This window comes from Berkeleyomyces rouxiae (assembly GCF_048999995.1).
Source record: "Berkeleyomyces rouxiae strain 22BRR77 chromosome Unknown BrBRR77_ptg000002l, whole genome shotgun sequence".
In the NCBI taxonomy this organism is placed as follows: domain Eukaryota; kingdom Fungi; phylum Ascomycota; class Sordariomycetes; order Microascales; family Ceratocystidaceae; genus Berkeleyomyces; species Berkeleyomyces rouxiae.
Genome location: NW_027396492.1, coordinates 1129649 through 1143910, shown reverse-complemented (window position 1 = coordinate 1143910; position 14262 = coordinate 1129649). Strand labels below are relative to the sequence as shown.

At 49.1% G+C, this 14262-nt stretch overlaps 5 protein-coding genes across 5 annotated transcripts; 1 reads left to right on the top strand and 4 right to left on the bottom strand.

Moving 5' to 3' along the window:
* Positions 1–689: 689 nt before the first annotated feature.
* On the bottom strand, positions 690–1958 carry BROUX77_001868 (uncharacterized protein; the record flags this gene model as incomplete). Its single annotated transcript, XM_073746344.1, has 2 exons — positions 690–811; positions 1352–1958. The coding sequence occupies 2 exons, from the start codon at positions 1956–1958 to the stop codon at positions 690–692; spliced, it is 729 nt and encodes a 242-aa protein (XP_073606950.1).
* A 2287-nt stretch (positions 1959–4245) lies between these two features.
* Positions 4246–5677, bottom strand: BROUX77_001867 (uncharacterized protein; the record flags this gene model as incomplete). Its single annotated transcript, XM_073746343.1, has 2 exons — positions 4246–5226; positions 5300–5677. 2 exons carry the CDS (start codon positions 5675–5677, stop codon positions 4246–4248), a joined length of 1359 nt encoding a protein of 452 aa, XP_073606949.1.
* A 1806-nt stretch (positions 5678–7483) lies between these two features.
* BROUX77_001866 (uncharacterized protein) lies at positions 7484–8573 on the top strand (the record flags this gene model as incomplete). The annotated part of the gene is made up of 2 exons (XM_073746342.1): positions 7484–7715; positions 7831–8573. The coding sequence occupies 2 exons, from the start codon at positions 7484–7486 to the stop codon at positions 8571–8573; spliced, it is 975 nt and encodes a 324-aa protein (XP_073606948.1).
* Positions 8574–9993: 1420 nt separating this feature from the next.
* On the bottom strand, positions 9994–11925 carry BROUX77_001865 (uncharacterized protein; the record flags this gene model as incomplete). Its single annotated transcript, XM_073746341.1, has 1 exon — positions 9994–11925. The coding sequence occupies one exon, from the start codon at positions 11923–11925 to the stop codon at positions 9994–9996; it is 1932 nt and encodes a 643-aa protein (XP_073606947.1).
* Positions 11926–12535: 610 nt separating this feature from the next.
* Positions 12536–13949, bottom strand: BROUX77_001864 (uncharacterized protein; the record flags this gene model as incomplete). Its single annotated transcript, XM_073746340.1, has 2 exons — positions 12536–13315; positions 13383–13949. The coding sequence occupies 2 exons, from the start codon at positions 13947–13949 to the stop codon at positions 12536–12538; spliced, it is 1347 nt and encodes a 448-aa protein (XP_073606946.1).
* Between the last annotated feature and the right edge of the window lie 313 nt (positions 13950–14262).

Here is a 14262-nt window from a genome sequence, read left to right as displayed (position 1 = left end):
TTGTGCTCAGTTTAGTGAGAACAGCACAGAGGTCTTCGAAGACCAGTCACAAAATTAAGCACTCAACTCTGCATAGAGCATTATGCTTCTAGTTTTACCATCTTTTGGTTACGACAACCATGGCCAGGGAGTAGTATGTGCCCTCTTCATCCTCATCTGTCTAAACGAAGATCACGAGAATAAAGATAGTACGAGGGCCAATGAGACTGGACTCAGTGGCAATCGGATCATAGCACGCAAGGACAATTCTTTAGTTTTCGCACTTGAACGGGTCAACTTGGTTAGTGGCAGGGATGAAGTCACTCAAAGGGAACACCGAATGGTGCAGCACGTTTGTGTCGAAGGTAACTAACTATTCATTCAGCAAAGGAGTTTCCGATAAGCGCTGTTGGCGCTGTTAACGCCGTGAGTCTACAAGCAGCCACGAATTCATACTGATTTGTGGCACAGATTATGCAAAAAAACGCAAAGTTTTGGAACTCAGGCACCACTAGTTACCTGGCAGGCCCAGAGCCCTTGGTAACCCGTGCAGCCTATACAAGGGTAGTCACATAAATATGACCACGCAGAGATGTATGCGAGCTACGACGCACTGGCCTTTGTGTCCTTGAAGTCCTTGAAGTCCTTAAGCGGTTCTGTTGGTGATGACTTGCTGTGTAGTAAGCTATTGTGTTATATTTTTCCTTCGTTTAAACCTCGCGTTTATCGGAAAGATCGGAGTTTGGCACCAGGACCATCTTCATCGTAGGGCTAAGCCTCTCGAAGGTTAGCTCAAGCCAGTTTTGTATTGGCGAGCGCAAATCTGCCGACACTAGATATGCAGAGACGTGAACAGCGACGTCGAGGTTAAATGCGGAATGAGGCCAGCTTTAACAACACTAGCCGGTTGCGTTCTTGAAATTAGCCAACAACTGTAGCCTCATGATATGGATAGATCGTCCCGGTTGGCTGGTCCTTTCGCTTGTGCTTGATCTTTTCTCATGGGTAGAGAATATCATGGGTTGCAAGGGGCTTTACTTGCGCTGACAACTATGTACACCCACATGGCGTTGGGCGCTATTTTGGGCGCAAAGGAACCATAAACAATGTCGAGACGCGTCAAGGCAAACAGAGCTTAAACCCCTCGCGCGTAAACTTGAGGATACACGCCGGGTACCCCAAGAGGCGATCTCAAGAACCGAAAATCCATTATAATCGCTAGAATAATGACTGACTAGCGACAAAGCTCCCCCGCGAGATTCAACAATGGATGAACAACTAAAAATACAATTCAAAAATACAACAAGTTACCAAGGTCAAGTCTACTTTGTTGTTGGCTTACGATATAACTTGGACAAAGGATGCCTCTTACGTTCTGAACGAGGCACTTCGCCCTCATTCTCCAGTTCTTCGATGTCGCGAAGCAGTCGAGCTATGGGCTGGAGTTGTCTCCCGACTTCGTCAATAAACTGAGTATTTTCTAGATCCTGTTGCTCTTGCAACAGAGCGAGAAGTCTCTCTAGTAACTTTAACGGGTCCACATCTTTATGTTGCGCGTCTTCCACCGAATCCTCATTGTGGCCAGACTGTTGACGGTCACGATCACCATCGATAGGATCATCGGTAGTAATAACGGTATTACCATTATTATGTCGAAAGTTCTCCTCCAGGATTGGATTCTGGTTGGTCTGAAGCGGAGTCGTTCGATGGCGCAATTCCTTGTTAGCTTTTTTCCAACGGTAGTAGATTTGAGACTCTGTGATGTTCTCAAAACCGGCGACTTTTTGGGCCACCAAGTCGTGATAAATCTCAGAAGGGGGTTGCGAGGCGACACGCTCTGCAATAAACACTAAAGCCTCCGGCGATAACTGAATATCTAGGTATGGAGGGTGGTGTTTATGCTTGAACTGGAGAAGCAGATGCCGACTTCCAAAATCTACTTTGAAGTGTAGATTGCTTTCACAAGCGAATCGCTGCATTCGCTTCGCTTCTCGTTGAATTGGCTGTGCCTTGCTTCGTTCAAGAGCTAAGTCCTGGCAGCAATTGAGCCAGTAAGAGACTGTCTTACAGCCTTGATACCGACGTTTGAAAGTAAAGCGGTAGCCACCGCACTGCCAAATGTAGTCTACCAACGCGGCAATACTGGTCTGGTTGGCTTGTTGTTGGTCTTGGCTCGATGACTCAGTGAACTGTACTGGGAGACTATCGAGAATAAAAGAGTAATCAATCGAAAGTAGATTCGACTCCTAATGAATACAACAGTAAACATCGAAAGAACCAGCCAAATTCTTTTTCAAAAAGGGGAATACATACCTCTTTATTCCAATCTTTCGTTTCTTCAAGAAACTCAGACCAACTTTTGATAGTCAAATCTTTGGTCTTTTTTTCGTGCTTCTTACAAGTCTTTCTTTTTTCATGCAAAAACTGTGTCGCGGGGAGTGATTTGACGCATGTTGAACAAAATTGCATGACCACAGACGACGAATTATCGCCTTCAGCACCTAACCAGACAATGAGAAAGTTGGTTAGTGTTGACGAGAGAGATCGAAGCAATAAAATAAACATACATGTGTTCGTGTCCATTGTGTTTTTGTGTGCGAGTGAAACAAAAAACAGTAATGAAAACGGCGATGAGTGGTGATATTTCACAACAGAAAACAAAAATATGTTCCCAGCCCCTGGCCTACAGTGCACCGGTGCTAAATAGTGGCGCTTGCAAACAGTGTAGAATCCTGTGTCAATTAACCCTTGACTATGTATGTACAACAACCTAAAGGCGCTAGAAAAGGGAATACCATCCTTAGGGATGGACGAAAACATAGATGGAGTCCACATTGTAGAAGTGGGGTGTGATACGGCTACCGTCATGACGCTAGGGGCTGGAATAACTCCGTCCAAACTCGTCTCTCCACGAACATAAATGTCCCATGTTTCCTATGTTTCTGTAGATGGCTTTCCTTTCTGGAAGATCGTCTTCACCTCGTTCTCACTTGAATACAGAGAAGCAATACTTTCTACTCCACTGGCTTCCTCTCGAAGACATTGTCCCACTTTGACAAATCTTCCGTCGTGGTATCTCAACTGTTCTCTGGGGTATTCACTCACTATCTTGTTTGCAAGACAAACGAAAACTCTCTTGAAAGAACTCGTCTCTTTCTAAGGCTACGCCGTTCGGTTCTTCAAATTTGCTACACCTACACTCCGCTGTTCTCGAATTTCACAAAAACGAGCAACGCCCGGATCCCTCGCACTGGTCTCATGCACATCATCACGTCCAACGACCATCATCTTTACCCCGATTGGCGTGATGAGCTTATTGGGCTCTCTTCGGATTACGGCATCTCAGAGTATCTCTCTGCACCGAAGAAAACTCCCGAGGAGACCTTGCTGGCCCAACTTAACGGCAGCAACAACGCGGGACGTGCGAAACGTCTGCTCTCATACTACATCGATCCCTATTTTCTCACGATGCGCTTTCCTGACTTCAAGAATCTCACTGCTCGCGAAGTTCTGTACAAACTCGATGCCCATTTTAGCACACAAGTAATACCAACGCTCATTTGGATCGTCCGCAAAATAGAAGAAACTATTTCAAAATCCCAAACAACAAATCCCTTACTCTACGCTGCATCTCTCTCACTGCTTCCATGACTTGGGCGCGCTTGGTATCACGATTCCGCCCCAGCTTATCATAGCGTTTCTTGCAAGCTCGATGCAACGGCAAAATCCTCTTTGGTACTCTATCTTCAGAGTCGAGACGGACTCTAAGACCATCGACAATTGGCCGGGCCTCGCTGAAGTAACCGAAACTGCCGAAAGCCTTGCAGGCCCGCCTACGTCCCACCCCGGTGACGCTTACCCAGTCCAGGCTTTTGGTGCTACTTCAGGAAAGGGGGATATGAAGAAAAAAGAAGTCCAATAAGGGTAAATGTCCTCGCCATCCTTACGCCAAGCATTCCGATGAGATTTACACACATGTAAGTACCATGGGTAAAAGGACCCGATGGGAAATCGGCGGCGGGGTTTATGATGGCAAGGAAAAACAAAAGATAGAACTTGGAGGATCATCGATTTTCACCATCTTCATAGAAACCCGTTTCATGTTAGTAAACAACTACGGAGGGGTTGAGAAAAGAGAAATACTTGAGCATAGACAAACCAAATAACGAAATTTGACTGAAAAATAGTTGAGTCAACTACATGAAAATCACTCCTTGATACCTTATCGCACTAACTAGCATTAATCATAATAACAAACACAATTTCTTAGAACCAGAGGAATGCCAACTCGTATGCAAAACCAACGGCGGTTCTAACAAACTGCTCCATATGTTCAAAATCAATTCCTTCCACAGTGTCTTCAGATGTGCGAATGAAGGGCGATCTTTCACCAGGCTGGCCCTCGATAAGTCTGACGACGGGGAGTCCATAGAGGTAAGAGATTAGAGAGTCCGACTTGGCGAACTTGTCGTAGGTATCTGTCCAGGGAATGTTGCAGTATTGCACAGTGACGCGCTTGACAAAACGAGTCAGTTCAATATCGGTATACAGACCATCAAGACCGATTCTGCCTTTGTAGTTCGGCTTTCGGTAGCCAACCTGGTCCATGTGAAGAACAGCAAAGTAAGGCGTGTTGTCACGGGTAAATGCTCGCATGACATCCTGCGAGCCAAGTAGACCGCCCTCCTTGGCAGCGTACCAATGAAATTCAATCGAGTTGAAAGCATGGCCAGTCCGGATCTTTTTGTCTTTCAGCAGCAGCCGGAAGGTTTCAAGGAGGGCAATAGCGCCAGAACCGTTGGAGTCAGCACCCGGGGCAGCAGCATGGCCAAACCTGGATGTTTCATCAAAGGCAATACTGTCAAGGCTAGCACTGAGAAGAGCAGCATCCTTGGTCAGGCCAGGAATGCGAACAATGACACTGGGCTGCAGCCAGTCCTGATGGTGGAAATATTTGACCTGAATCAGGTCTTCAGCACCAGCCTCCAGGATCATGTTCATGAGAGTCATTCCAAGCCATGCAGCTGCGTCATCGCCAAGTTTGCTGTCGTAGTATCTGGTATGGAAGGACGTGAATTCGCTCAATTCGCTTCTCATCAGTGATCGATCAAGATGCTGGAATATATTGAAGACTTCCTCCTTGTGCTCCATTACTTGGGGATAGATGGTCTTTCTCCGGCGGCTTCTCACATTTGCAGAACTGGGAAGTGATCTAGTCCTGGTGATGTCGATGAATGAAACGCCATCCTAAGACGAAGCAAACCACTAGTCAGTAATTGGAAGCGTGTGTGAATAAGGAACAAAGTGCTGTGAGACTTACTCGCATGCGCTGGCGCTTCTCTTCACGACTGGCTGAGACACGGCTGGACTCCTCGATCTGAAGGAAGTATACTTCGCCTTTATCTTCATCTTCTTCCTCGTCTTTGTCGTCCGTCATTTCCTCAGTCGCCTCTTCATCTTCATTCTTCCTATCCTCCTCTTTTTTAATGGAGGGCAGATTTATCATGTCAAGTTTGTTGGCAAAAGCTTCTAGAGGATCAAGCGAAAGAGAGGTAGGTGTCGAGTCTATTGAATCAGTAGACGTGGGGTCAACTTGTCTAGCTTGGAGGTCCGGCGAGGTGGCATCTCTAACACGGGCAGTGCTAGCACTAACAGTGCAAGCAGCGGCGAGAGCCACTAGAGCGAAGTTGTAATGCATGATAGCTGTGTGCTCGAATAGCGGTAGGCAAAAGAAGGCAAAGATCAACGGCAGATGGAGATGAGTTGCTGTGATTATCTTCAGCCATGTCTCTAGGAAGCCGGGCAAATGCTTTGTATTTATATTCGAGAGCTCAAGTCCGCGTGCACATACCCGCTGATAGCGCCCTTCCACACAACTGACAACTTGAGCTCTGATAGAGCTCCCAGACCCAAAACGTTATCATGCCCATCAAGATCACAGATCACGGAAAAGGCAGCGCCGTCACGATGGTAGTACCGTCTTGTGGCACCTGCTGCTTTGGAGCATACAAGTCGACGACATATAAAGATAAAGTGGGTCTATACTTGCAGGCGCTTTGTTTCCCGTTAGGCCCTGAAGGACCCTGTAGAAAAATGCACAAGCACCAACTAGCCAGGGTTGTAGACCTAAAAATGGACTTTGTTTAGGGGATAGCCAGTTGTGTATTTGGGTTATGGGGCCAGGCCACGCTAGACAGGAAAAAGGATTTTGATTATGCCAGACTTTTGCTGTGCGGCCACATACCATCATGCCATTCGCTGTAGCTAAGTTGGGACTTGCTGGATCTGGTAATAGACCAGACGTCTGTCTGTATAGAACATTTGCTCTTTGCTTGTAACTAGTCGACTAGCCAGAACGGGATGTTTGCTAGGAATGGCGCTTTCTTCCGATTGTTGCTTGGAATTGATCCGACGCATCTACTACGGTCTTGAAATCTTCCGAAGAGTTGACGTCCTGAGCAGGTCGCATCCAAGATCTCATCTCGCCCTGGTTTTAAACGGAATTTAAATAAGCTTCATCCAGAAGAGGGGCCGTAACGGAACTGAGAGTCGCCGATGCTGGTGGGTGGGCGCAACTATTACAGCCACAGGTATGAAAATAGAGAATTTTATATCTCGTGGTAGTGTATAGCTGCACTCGGGTGTGCTATCGAGTTACAGGCCCAGAAATACACTCATGCATAACCATACAAACCTCAGTACCAGTATCAAGGGCGGCTGTGTTGCGTTTGAGGGCGTGCCGTACCTTGTCTCGTCGTCTCTTCTCGTCTCTTATCTCTCTCCTTCCCTCCCCTCTTCTCGTTGTTGTACGAAGTTATCTCCAGCTGATCCTCTCCCTCCCTTCTATTTCTTGCCCCCAACCCAGCGGTCTTCGCACTGCGCACACATAAGGTTTTTTGCCGTCTGAAACTCGGCTTTGTCGGCAGTATGCAGGAACACACTACTAGCCTGCATCGAAGCCTTTTGACAGGGTCGCAACTTTAATTCATCCCTGGAGTGACCCTGTCGTATATTCACAACTACATGCATACGATTTAGTCTGGGCTGGGCCTTGTTTCAGGCTGGAGCGCTTCCATGGCAAAGTCTGTGGGTAACTCGGGGCTGGGCTGCTGGATCGGGCAAGCCTTCTCCTTCTCCTCCTTCCCCTTGACTTCCCAGATTGCTCGACAGAAAAGATGAAACGCTGGCTAGGACATGATTCCTGGCCAAAATTTTAACGATATGCCGCGGATGATCGGTCGGGAGAGGACAACCACGTTGTTTTCGTAGTATAAAGGGATGTTGCCGTCTGCTGCTGTCCACGATCCAAATCTGAAGGATAACCAGTTCATCGTGCATCTCCACCTCTCATTCTTTTCTTCTCTCGTTCCAGGAGCTTTATCTCCCTTTCACTCTCTTTTTCAGTCCTTACAGGTCCAACGTCGCCGGTCGGTCGTTTTCATTCGTTTTCATATTCATTGTCATCATTTTTTACGCCAGCATCTTCCACCTTTTTTCGTTCAAGATGCGTTCCACTCTCTTCCTTGCTGCCGCTGGCATTGCCAGTGCTTACACCATTACCACTGCCGACCTTTTTATGCAGAAGAACATGGACCCTATTGTGATTCCTGGGAAGTACCAGAGTCATCTGCACTCCTTCTTTGGAAGTGACACTGTTGGTCCCAACACCAAGACTTCCGCCGAGCTTCAGGCTGGCTGCTCGTCCGCCCAGAACCCCAATGACTACTCGTCATACTGTAAGTTAACCCACGGGGCAGGAGGCGCTGTGAATATACCCGCTCCGCCGGTTAGCGGAATTCAACTTGATACATAATCCTTAATAGTTACAAATCATGCTAACCACACACACAGGGTTCCCGACTCTTGTCATGAAGAATGATGACGGCAGTGTCACCAACGTTCCCGTCAACCGCTTCAGTGCCTATTACGTCAGCATCAACAATGCCGAGATTGCCATTCCCCAGGACTTCCGCAACGTGGTTGGAAACGCCTCGGCGACCTCGCAAGCCGGCGTCCCCGAACTTGCTGGTTTCTCGTGGTTCTGCGAGGGTGACCCTGTCGATGACAAGAAGGACCCTGCTGCCTTCCCTACGTCGACCTGCTCCACTCACCTGCAGACTCTGCTGCTGTTCCACGACTGCGTCAACCCCGACACCCTCGAGTCCGACTACTCGGGCACCCAGCACTGGACCAGCTTCGGCGTTCCGGCCAACCGTTGCCCTGCTGGCATGAAGCGCATTCCCCAGCTGCGCTTCAGCATCCGCTTCGATCTGCGCAAGCTGCTGCCCAACGGCTGGACCGGCGCCCCCCCGCTGGAGCTGGCCTGCGGCTCGTCTTACTGCTTCCACGGTGACTTTATCAACGGCTGGTTGCCCGAGGCTGCCGAGAACATGCTGAAGGCTACTTCCAAGACCGAGTTTGCTGGTGTCGACGGTCCCCAGGGCAAGTACAATGCCGGCCCGACCTGCGGTGCCAAGAACGCTCGTGACCGCAACCCCAACGAGGGCACTTCCGACTTCCTTGAGGCCCGTAAGATTGCCGAGGGTGGCGTATCGGCTGCCCGCCGCAGAGCCGCTCGCCACCGCCGCGACTAAGCTTGCCATCACAATAATTGGGCCTACTTCTGATGGGCTTCGTTACCTTCTTCTGTCTATAACTTTTCTTTTCGTTTTTTATACACCTCGCTGCTCCATATCGTGTGGTAATTTTTTCATCTTAGATAGCTTTTAGCCATGCCAAATATGAACATATCGAGTAAACCCTTGCAGTGCGGCTTCCCGAGATACGTGAATGTGCGAGCTCATACGTCAGAAAAGATAAAGCATGGCACTGTCACGCAGACAGTTAGTCTCTGATCCTGCATTCGCCGACTTTTGCTCCGTGGCTGTCGCATCGGATATTAAGGGATGTGTTCTGCTCACTATCGATCTCCGTGTGCATGTTTACTCATCTCCTCATGGGGAATAGTCATTCCGATCGGACCCTGTCGGAGTGAGTAAACTACCACTGTGCCAAAAAGACAAACGTTCATTTGGACTTGCTTAGTGAAGCTCCTATCTTCCATAATGTATGTACGCTGGGCTTTACCTGAGCCTCCTTGCATATGCCAACTAGGTAACTTTGGCCTCATTGCAACAGACTCCCACAGCGATAGTTTAACAGACCCTACTATGTTAAGGGTCTACCCTCGTCGACAGGAAATCTTAGTTAGATTGGAAAAGCAAGCTACAACACGATTAGGGAGTGATGGAAATATTGGCTTGTTTCTTTCTAAAACAGACAATTTTCAACTAAGAACCTCCCCCCCCCCCCATTTTTGCATCTGTGTGTAGTACAGAGGAACCTTATACTTGAGATCGGTCCTGTCGGGTGTTCTCTGGGGCGCTTCCACAGCGCGCGGCACAGTTCGGTTCCTCGGTGTAATTCCGAAGAAAAAAGAAAGAAAAGAGAAAACATCAACGGAGTTGTCCATGCCACGTTGTGTAGCTCATTGAATGTTTTTTTCTTCATCTTGAAGCCACTCCCGCCTCCGTAGTGGTATTAATAGAACTAAAATGTGTATACCAGCATACACTGATCCAGTCGGAATCTTTAATCACGCCGATGCTGTGGAATCATGCACGGTCCAGCCATGCAAACTAAAGTCATGTCATTTATAGGCAGCGCTGAAATGATGTATTCAAGTAGCAATTGTGTCCATCTGTATGTACATGCAGACGAGGATACACTCTGATCCTTTCCCTTCGGGATATATCGCCACGCTCAAGGCAGTAAAAGATTATTGACAACATGGCCTGGCGCCATTGGAGGAACAATATCCTGGGATCCTATACAGCGCTTGGACCGCGCAGAAACAGACTTGATAGTGCTGTCCTTTTTTGTCTTGGCGGCCTGATAAGCAAATCGGGTTTCCAGGGGCCCAGAGCGTTAACTGGGTTCACTGTGGGATAGTTATAACAACCATGTGTTTTCGTTTCTGTAGGCTTCCAAGCTGTCGGCTTTCAAAGCACCGGATTAATTGAAGGCTTTTGCATGATCAACCATGCCATGATTCCCCGGCTGGTCAGGCTGGAGGGGGGGAAATGGTTCTGCCGGGTTCCCGTTTTTGTCGCCCCTGCCGCCCTTGGAATTAATTTCTTGTTCCCACATCGTTTGAAGAATATCGAACCCGTCCTCGCGGCCTATTCCATAATATCCAGATTCGTCCAGAGAGTTTTGCATAACGTCGCTGAGATCCCTTGACCTGGGAACCTTTATATTCTCAGTGGATTCAAGCGAGAACTGCGGCTCCAGAGGTTGATCCGGGCTGATCAAGCGATCGACTTTAGGTTCACTGATCTCATCCTCGATGACTTTATTTTCTTCAAGTAGGTGTACATTCAATAGCACATTCCCGGGGTTGTCGCTGGTCTGGGCTTCATCCAAAACTTCCTCGAATGAATCGCCACTGGTGTAAATGGTGTTGTCATCCTTGGACTCTTCGGGAAGCTCACTGCTAACCTGCATATCGGGAAGCTCGATTCTGTCGTCGTTGTTCTCCAAAAATTCTTGCCCTTGGCTCTCGCCGCCCTTAAGTTGATCCTGGATATTGAAAAACTCGGGTTGTTCGTTGAATGTGCCGTCCAGGAGCAAAGAGTCGAGTAGCTCAGAGCCCTCTCCGCCGTCACTGATGACTGCATCAGGACTGACCTTGGAAAGCTCTGAATTCTGCAGTAGCTCGGCGTCGTCTTGTTCCGTACGCAAAAGTCTCGGCTTCAGCCAGCTCAAAAGCAACTCTTGGCCCCTCTCTGACAAAGACCAGCTGCCATCATTCTGTAGCCCTGTCTCTGCCGCAATAACGCGGTACTGGGCTCTCTCTAGATACTCTTCAAACTCATGTGGCGGCTCGCGCCATTTTTCGCGTGACTTGACCTCAAACTCGTTGATGCTGCGGACCATGGCGTTACCCAGCGTAATGGCATGAGATTTAAATGTGTTGGGCATGGCCAGAGGTTCCCGATAACGCGGTGGCATTTTTCTAGGCGGTGGCTCTGGCCCGTGAACAACATCCGACGGATCCACGTCACAGGGCGTTAATCTTGGCCGCGGACTTGAAAACGGAATCACCCTGGGCTCAACATCTAGATGTTCGGGCGGCGATGTGTACAACATCAATGTCTCGGGAATTTCTAACAAGCTTCCACGCGTTGGGAAATTAAGGTTGACTGGTGGAGGAGGCAGAGACCCTGCCGCCAGCCGACGCAATGTGTGACTTTCATGGCCAGGATCTGGATGTATCGTGTGCCGTTCATCATCTGAGATATCAAGAAACCCATATTGCTCTTCATGTGCCTGGCGGAGTCTCTCCATTGCCTCTTCTTCGTGTGACGCAGGTAAAGGTATGCGCTTATCTTCATACTCCTGATATATCGTCTTATGGAATGTTTCGGGGACGCTGAGCCCCGGGGTAGAAAATTGCAGCAAGGGACTGGCATAGGCATCAAACATGTTCTCTGGACTCTTAAAAAGCCCAGGCGCTCTCTCTTTCAGCTTTTGGATAACTGCCATATGATCTCCAATCTTGTGCTCTAGTGCGCCATCCCCGTCATTGTCGTAAAACTGATTGTCCCAATGGTCTGGCAGGAACCGCGTCCAGTCATAGATGCCATCCCACGCAGCAACGCCACGTATAGCTACGCCAGTGTGTGGACGACATGACGTCAAAGCTAGCGATACGGCGAGTCCCGCGCCAAGCTTTGAACCGTATACGTACATATCTCGTCGTGCGTATTTGTCTCCCTGAGGCTTCAAATTCCACGTCAGCCACGCATAGGCAAATGCTATGTCAGACATGGGCAGGGGCCAGTGCATAGGGACGTTCAATGGACCAATATTCATCAGCTTGTTAGACCACCGGTAGTGAATTACTGCCACAGGGAACTCCCGGAGGTATGGAGGAAGAGCCATGGCAGGGACAGTATCACCCTCGGATGGTATATAGATTAGGACTGGTTTGTCGGTTTCTTTCTTGGAAATATTATGAAGCCTATCAAACATCAGACTTGTACTGCAGTTCTCCCGTTGTCAATGGCCGTATGTGTGTACTCACGAAATTCTCACATAACCCGCAGAACCAACCCGTACCGCCATCACTGGATGGTTTAGCCGGTTTGAGGACTGAGACTGAGAAGAAGAAGGTGGTTTTTTTGTTGCATTTGAGTTCTTCCCGGATAATGTTCGCGGGGACAATCGTCGTGATCCCTTCCCAGCGGTAGCCGAGAAGAATACACGAGATGATAAAAAGGCGCTACATTGCCTGCAAGGGCCGAGTTGGTAAGCCCGGGCCGACACTTGCTGTAACTCCTGGAGGCCCCATAATCGTAAAGATAATGACATGGTGATGCGCTAGCGTTGACGCAACAATAAACTTTGCTGAACATTCGTACAAAGATTTTGATGCTTCATCATGGGCCCAGGAAATCTGAGGTTGCACAAATATTGATTATTTCAGACACGTGACACAAGAAGATGGCATAACCCTAACCTTGACAACCTTGTGATGCTCAACAACAAGAATCTAGGTTTCCTTCAAAGTTGTCTTGCCTCCTTTGAATTCCGCTACATTATACTCATCTGGATACCGCTCCAGAATATCGTGAAGTTTCTCCATCTGTGCCTGCAGTTCCGGTGTTACCTCCTCATACATATCGGTGAACATTTCTCTCAGTGCCGGCTTCTTGCCCATCTCGGCCTTCTTGAAGGCCTCTAGGACCTCTCGTTTGATGGCTTGGCGGGCCTGCTGCTCCAACTCTTCGCTCCAGATACCCTTGTTCTCCATCCACTTGCGCAGGCGTGCGATTGGGTTATCGCGCCGCTTCCACTCTTCAACCTCGACTTTTGCTCTGTACGCGAAGCTATCGTCTGATGTGCTGTGGTGGCTGACTCTGTACGTCATGGCTTCGATGAGCACGGGCTTGCCACCGTCTTGTAGAGCTAACTGACGCGCACGCTTGGTAGCGCCACGTACAGCCCAGAAATCATTTCCATCCACGCGGATCGTGTCGATGCCGTAGCCGATTCCGCGGCTGGCAATACCATCGCCGCGGTACTGCTCGAGAGTGGGAGTTGAGATGGCGTAACCGTTGTTACGACACACAAAGATTACCGGGCAGCCACGTGTCGCTGCAATGTTGAGTGCAGCATGGAAGTCCCCCTCAGAAGCCGCTCCCTCGCCAAAGTAGGCCACAACAACACGAGGAGGGACACTGCCGGGGCTTTGCTCGTGCTGCATCTTCAAGGCATATGCTGCCCCAGAAGCCTGGGGCAACTGTGTGGCTAGAGGGGATGACACAGTGTGCTAAGAGTTAAAGTTAGGTAATTGTCTTTGAACATCCGTAGAGCGAAGGAACACACGAGAAACTCACAATGTTAAGCTTTTTCGATCCGTAGTGAACAGGCATATTGCGGCCACGGCCTGGATCTTGCGTATTTGCAAACAGTTGATTCATGAAGTCTGCCGCCGTGAAGCCTCGCTGGCGAAAGACGCCCTGCTCGCGATACTGGCAAAACACCACGTCTTCTTTCTCCAACGCACTCGCCGACCCGACACACACAGCCTCCTCGCCCATGGACACCATGTAGAAGCTGACTCTACCCTGGCGCTGCGCATCAAACATGGTCAGATCCATGATGGCGACAAACAGCATATCGCGGTACAGCTTGACAATCTCTTCATCGCTCAGGTCGGCCCTGAAACTGCTGTCCACCGGAACGCCCTCGGCATCGATGGCACGGTACGTCGGCAGCGCAGCAGTCTCGGCCGGGTGCACAAAGCTCATGCTGCCGGTGAAGTCAGATTTCACAGCGCCCGGGAACGAGACGTGCTGTGCATTCGGGCGCTGCGATAGGCTGCTGGCAAACCGCCGAGAGACAGCCGTGAATGTACGTCTTGGCGGATGAGCGGTGAGGTGGCGTAGGAGAGAGCGCTTCATGATGAAGTAAACTTGCAAGCAAGATTAGCACGTGTGAATATATGAATGTAATAGTCTGTAAGCAAAGCGCATGTATGATATTCAAGTCTAGTAACCGCTAACAAGGCGGCGAAAGTACAAGTCACCAAGGCCGGAACAAGCAAAAGGAAAACCAACGATAGCCCGTCAAGTATTATATCCTCCACGTCTCAAACAAACCATCTTCTTGAACTCCAACCGACAAAGCCGCTGTTGTGATTCAGGTTGACTTCCCCTTGTTTTTTACACACTGTTTGAGCCGATCTAAAGCGCGCGCCTTTTTGTTTGGGGAAGA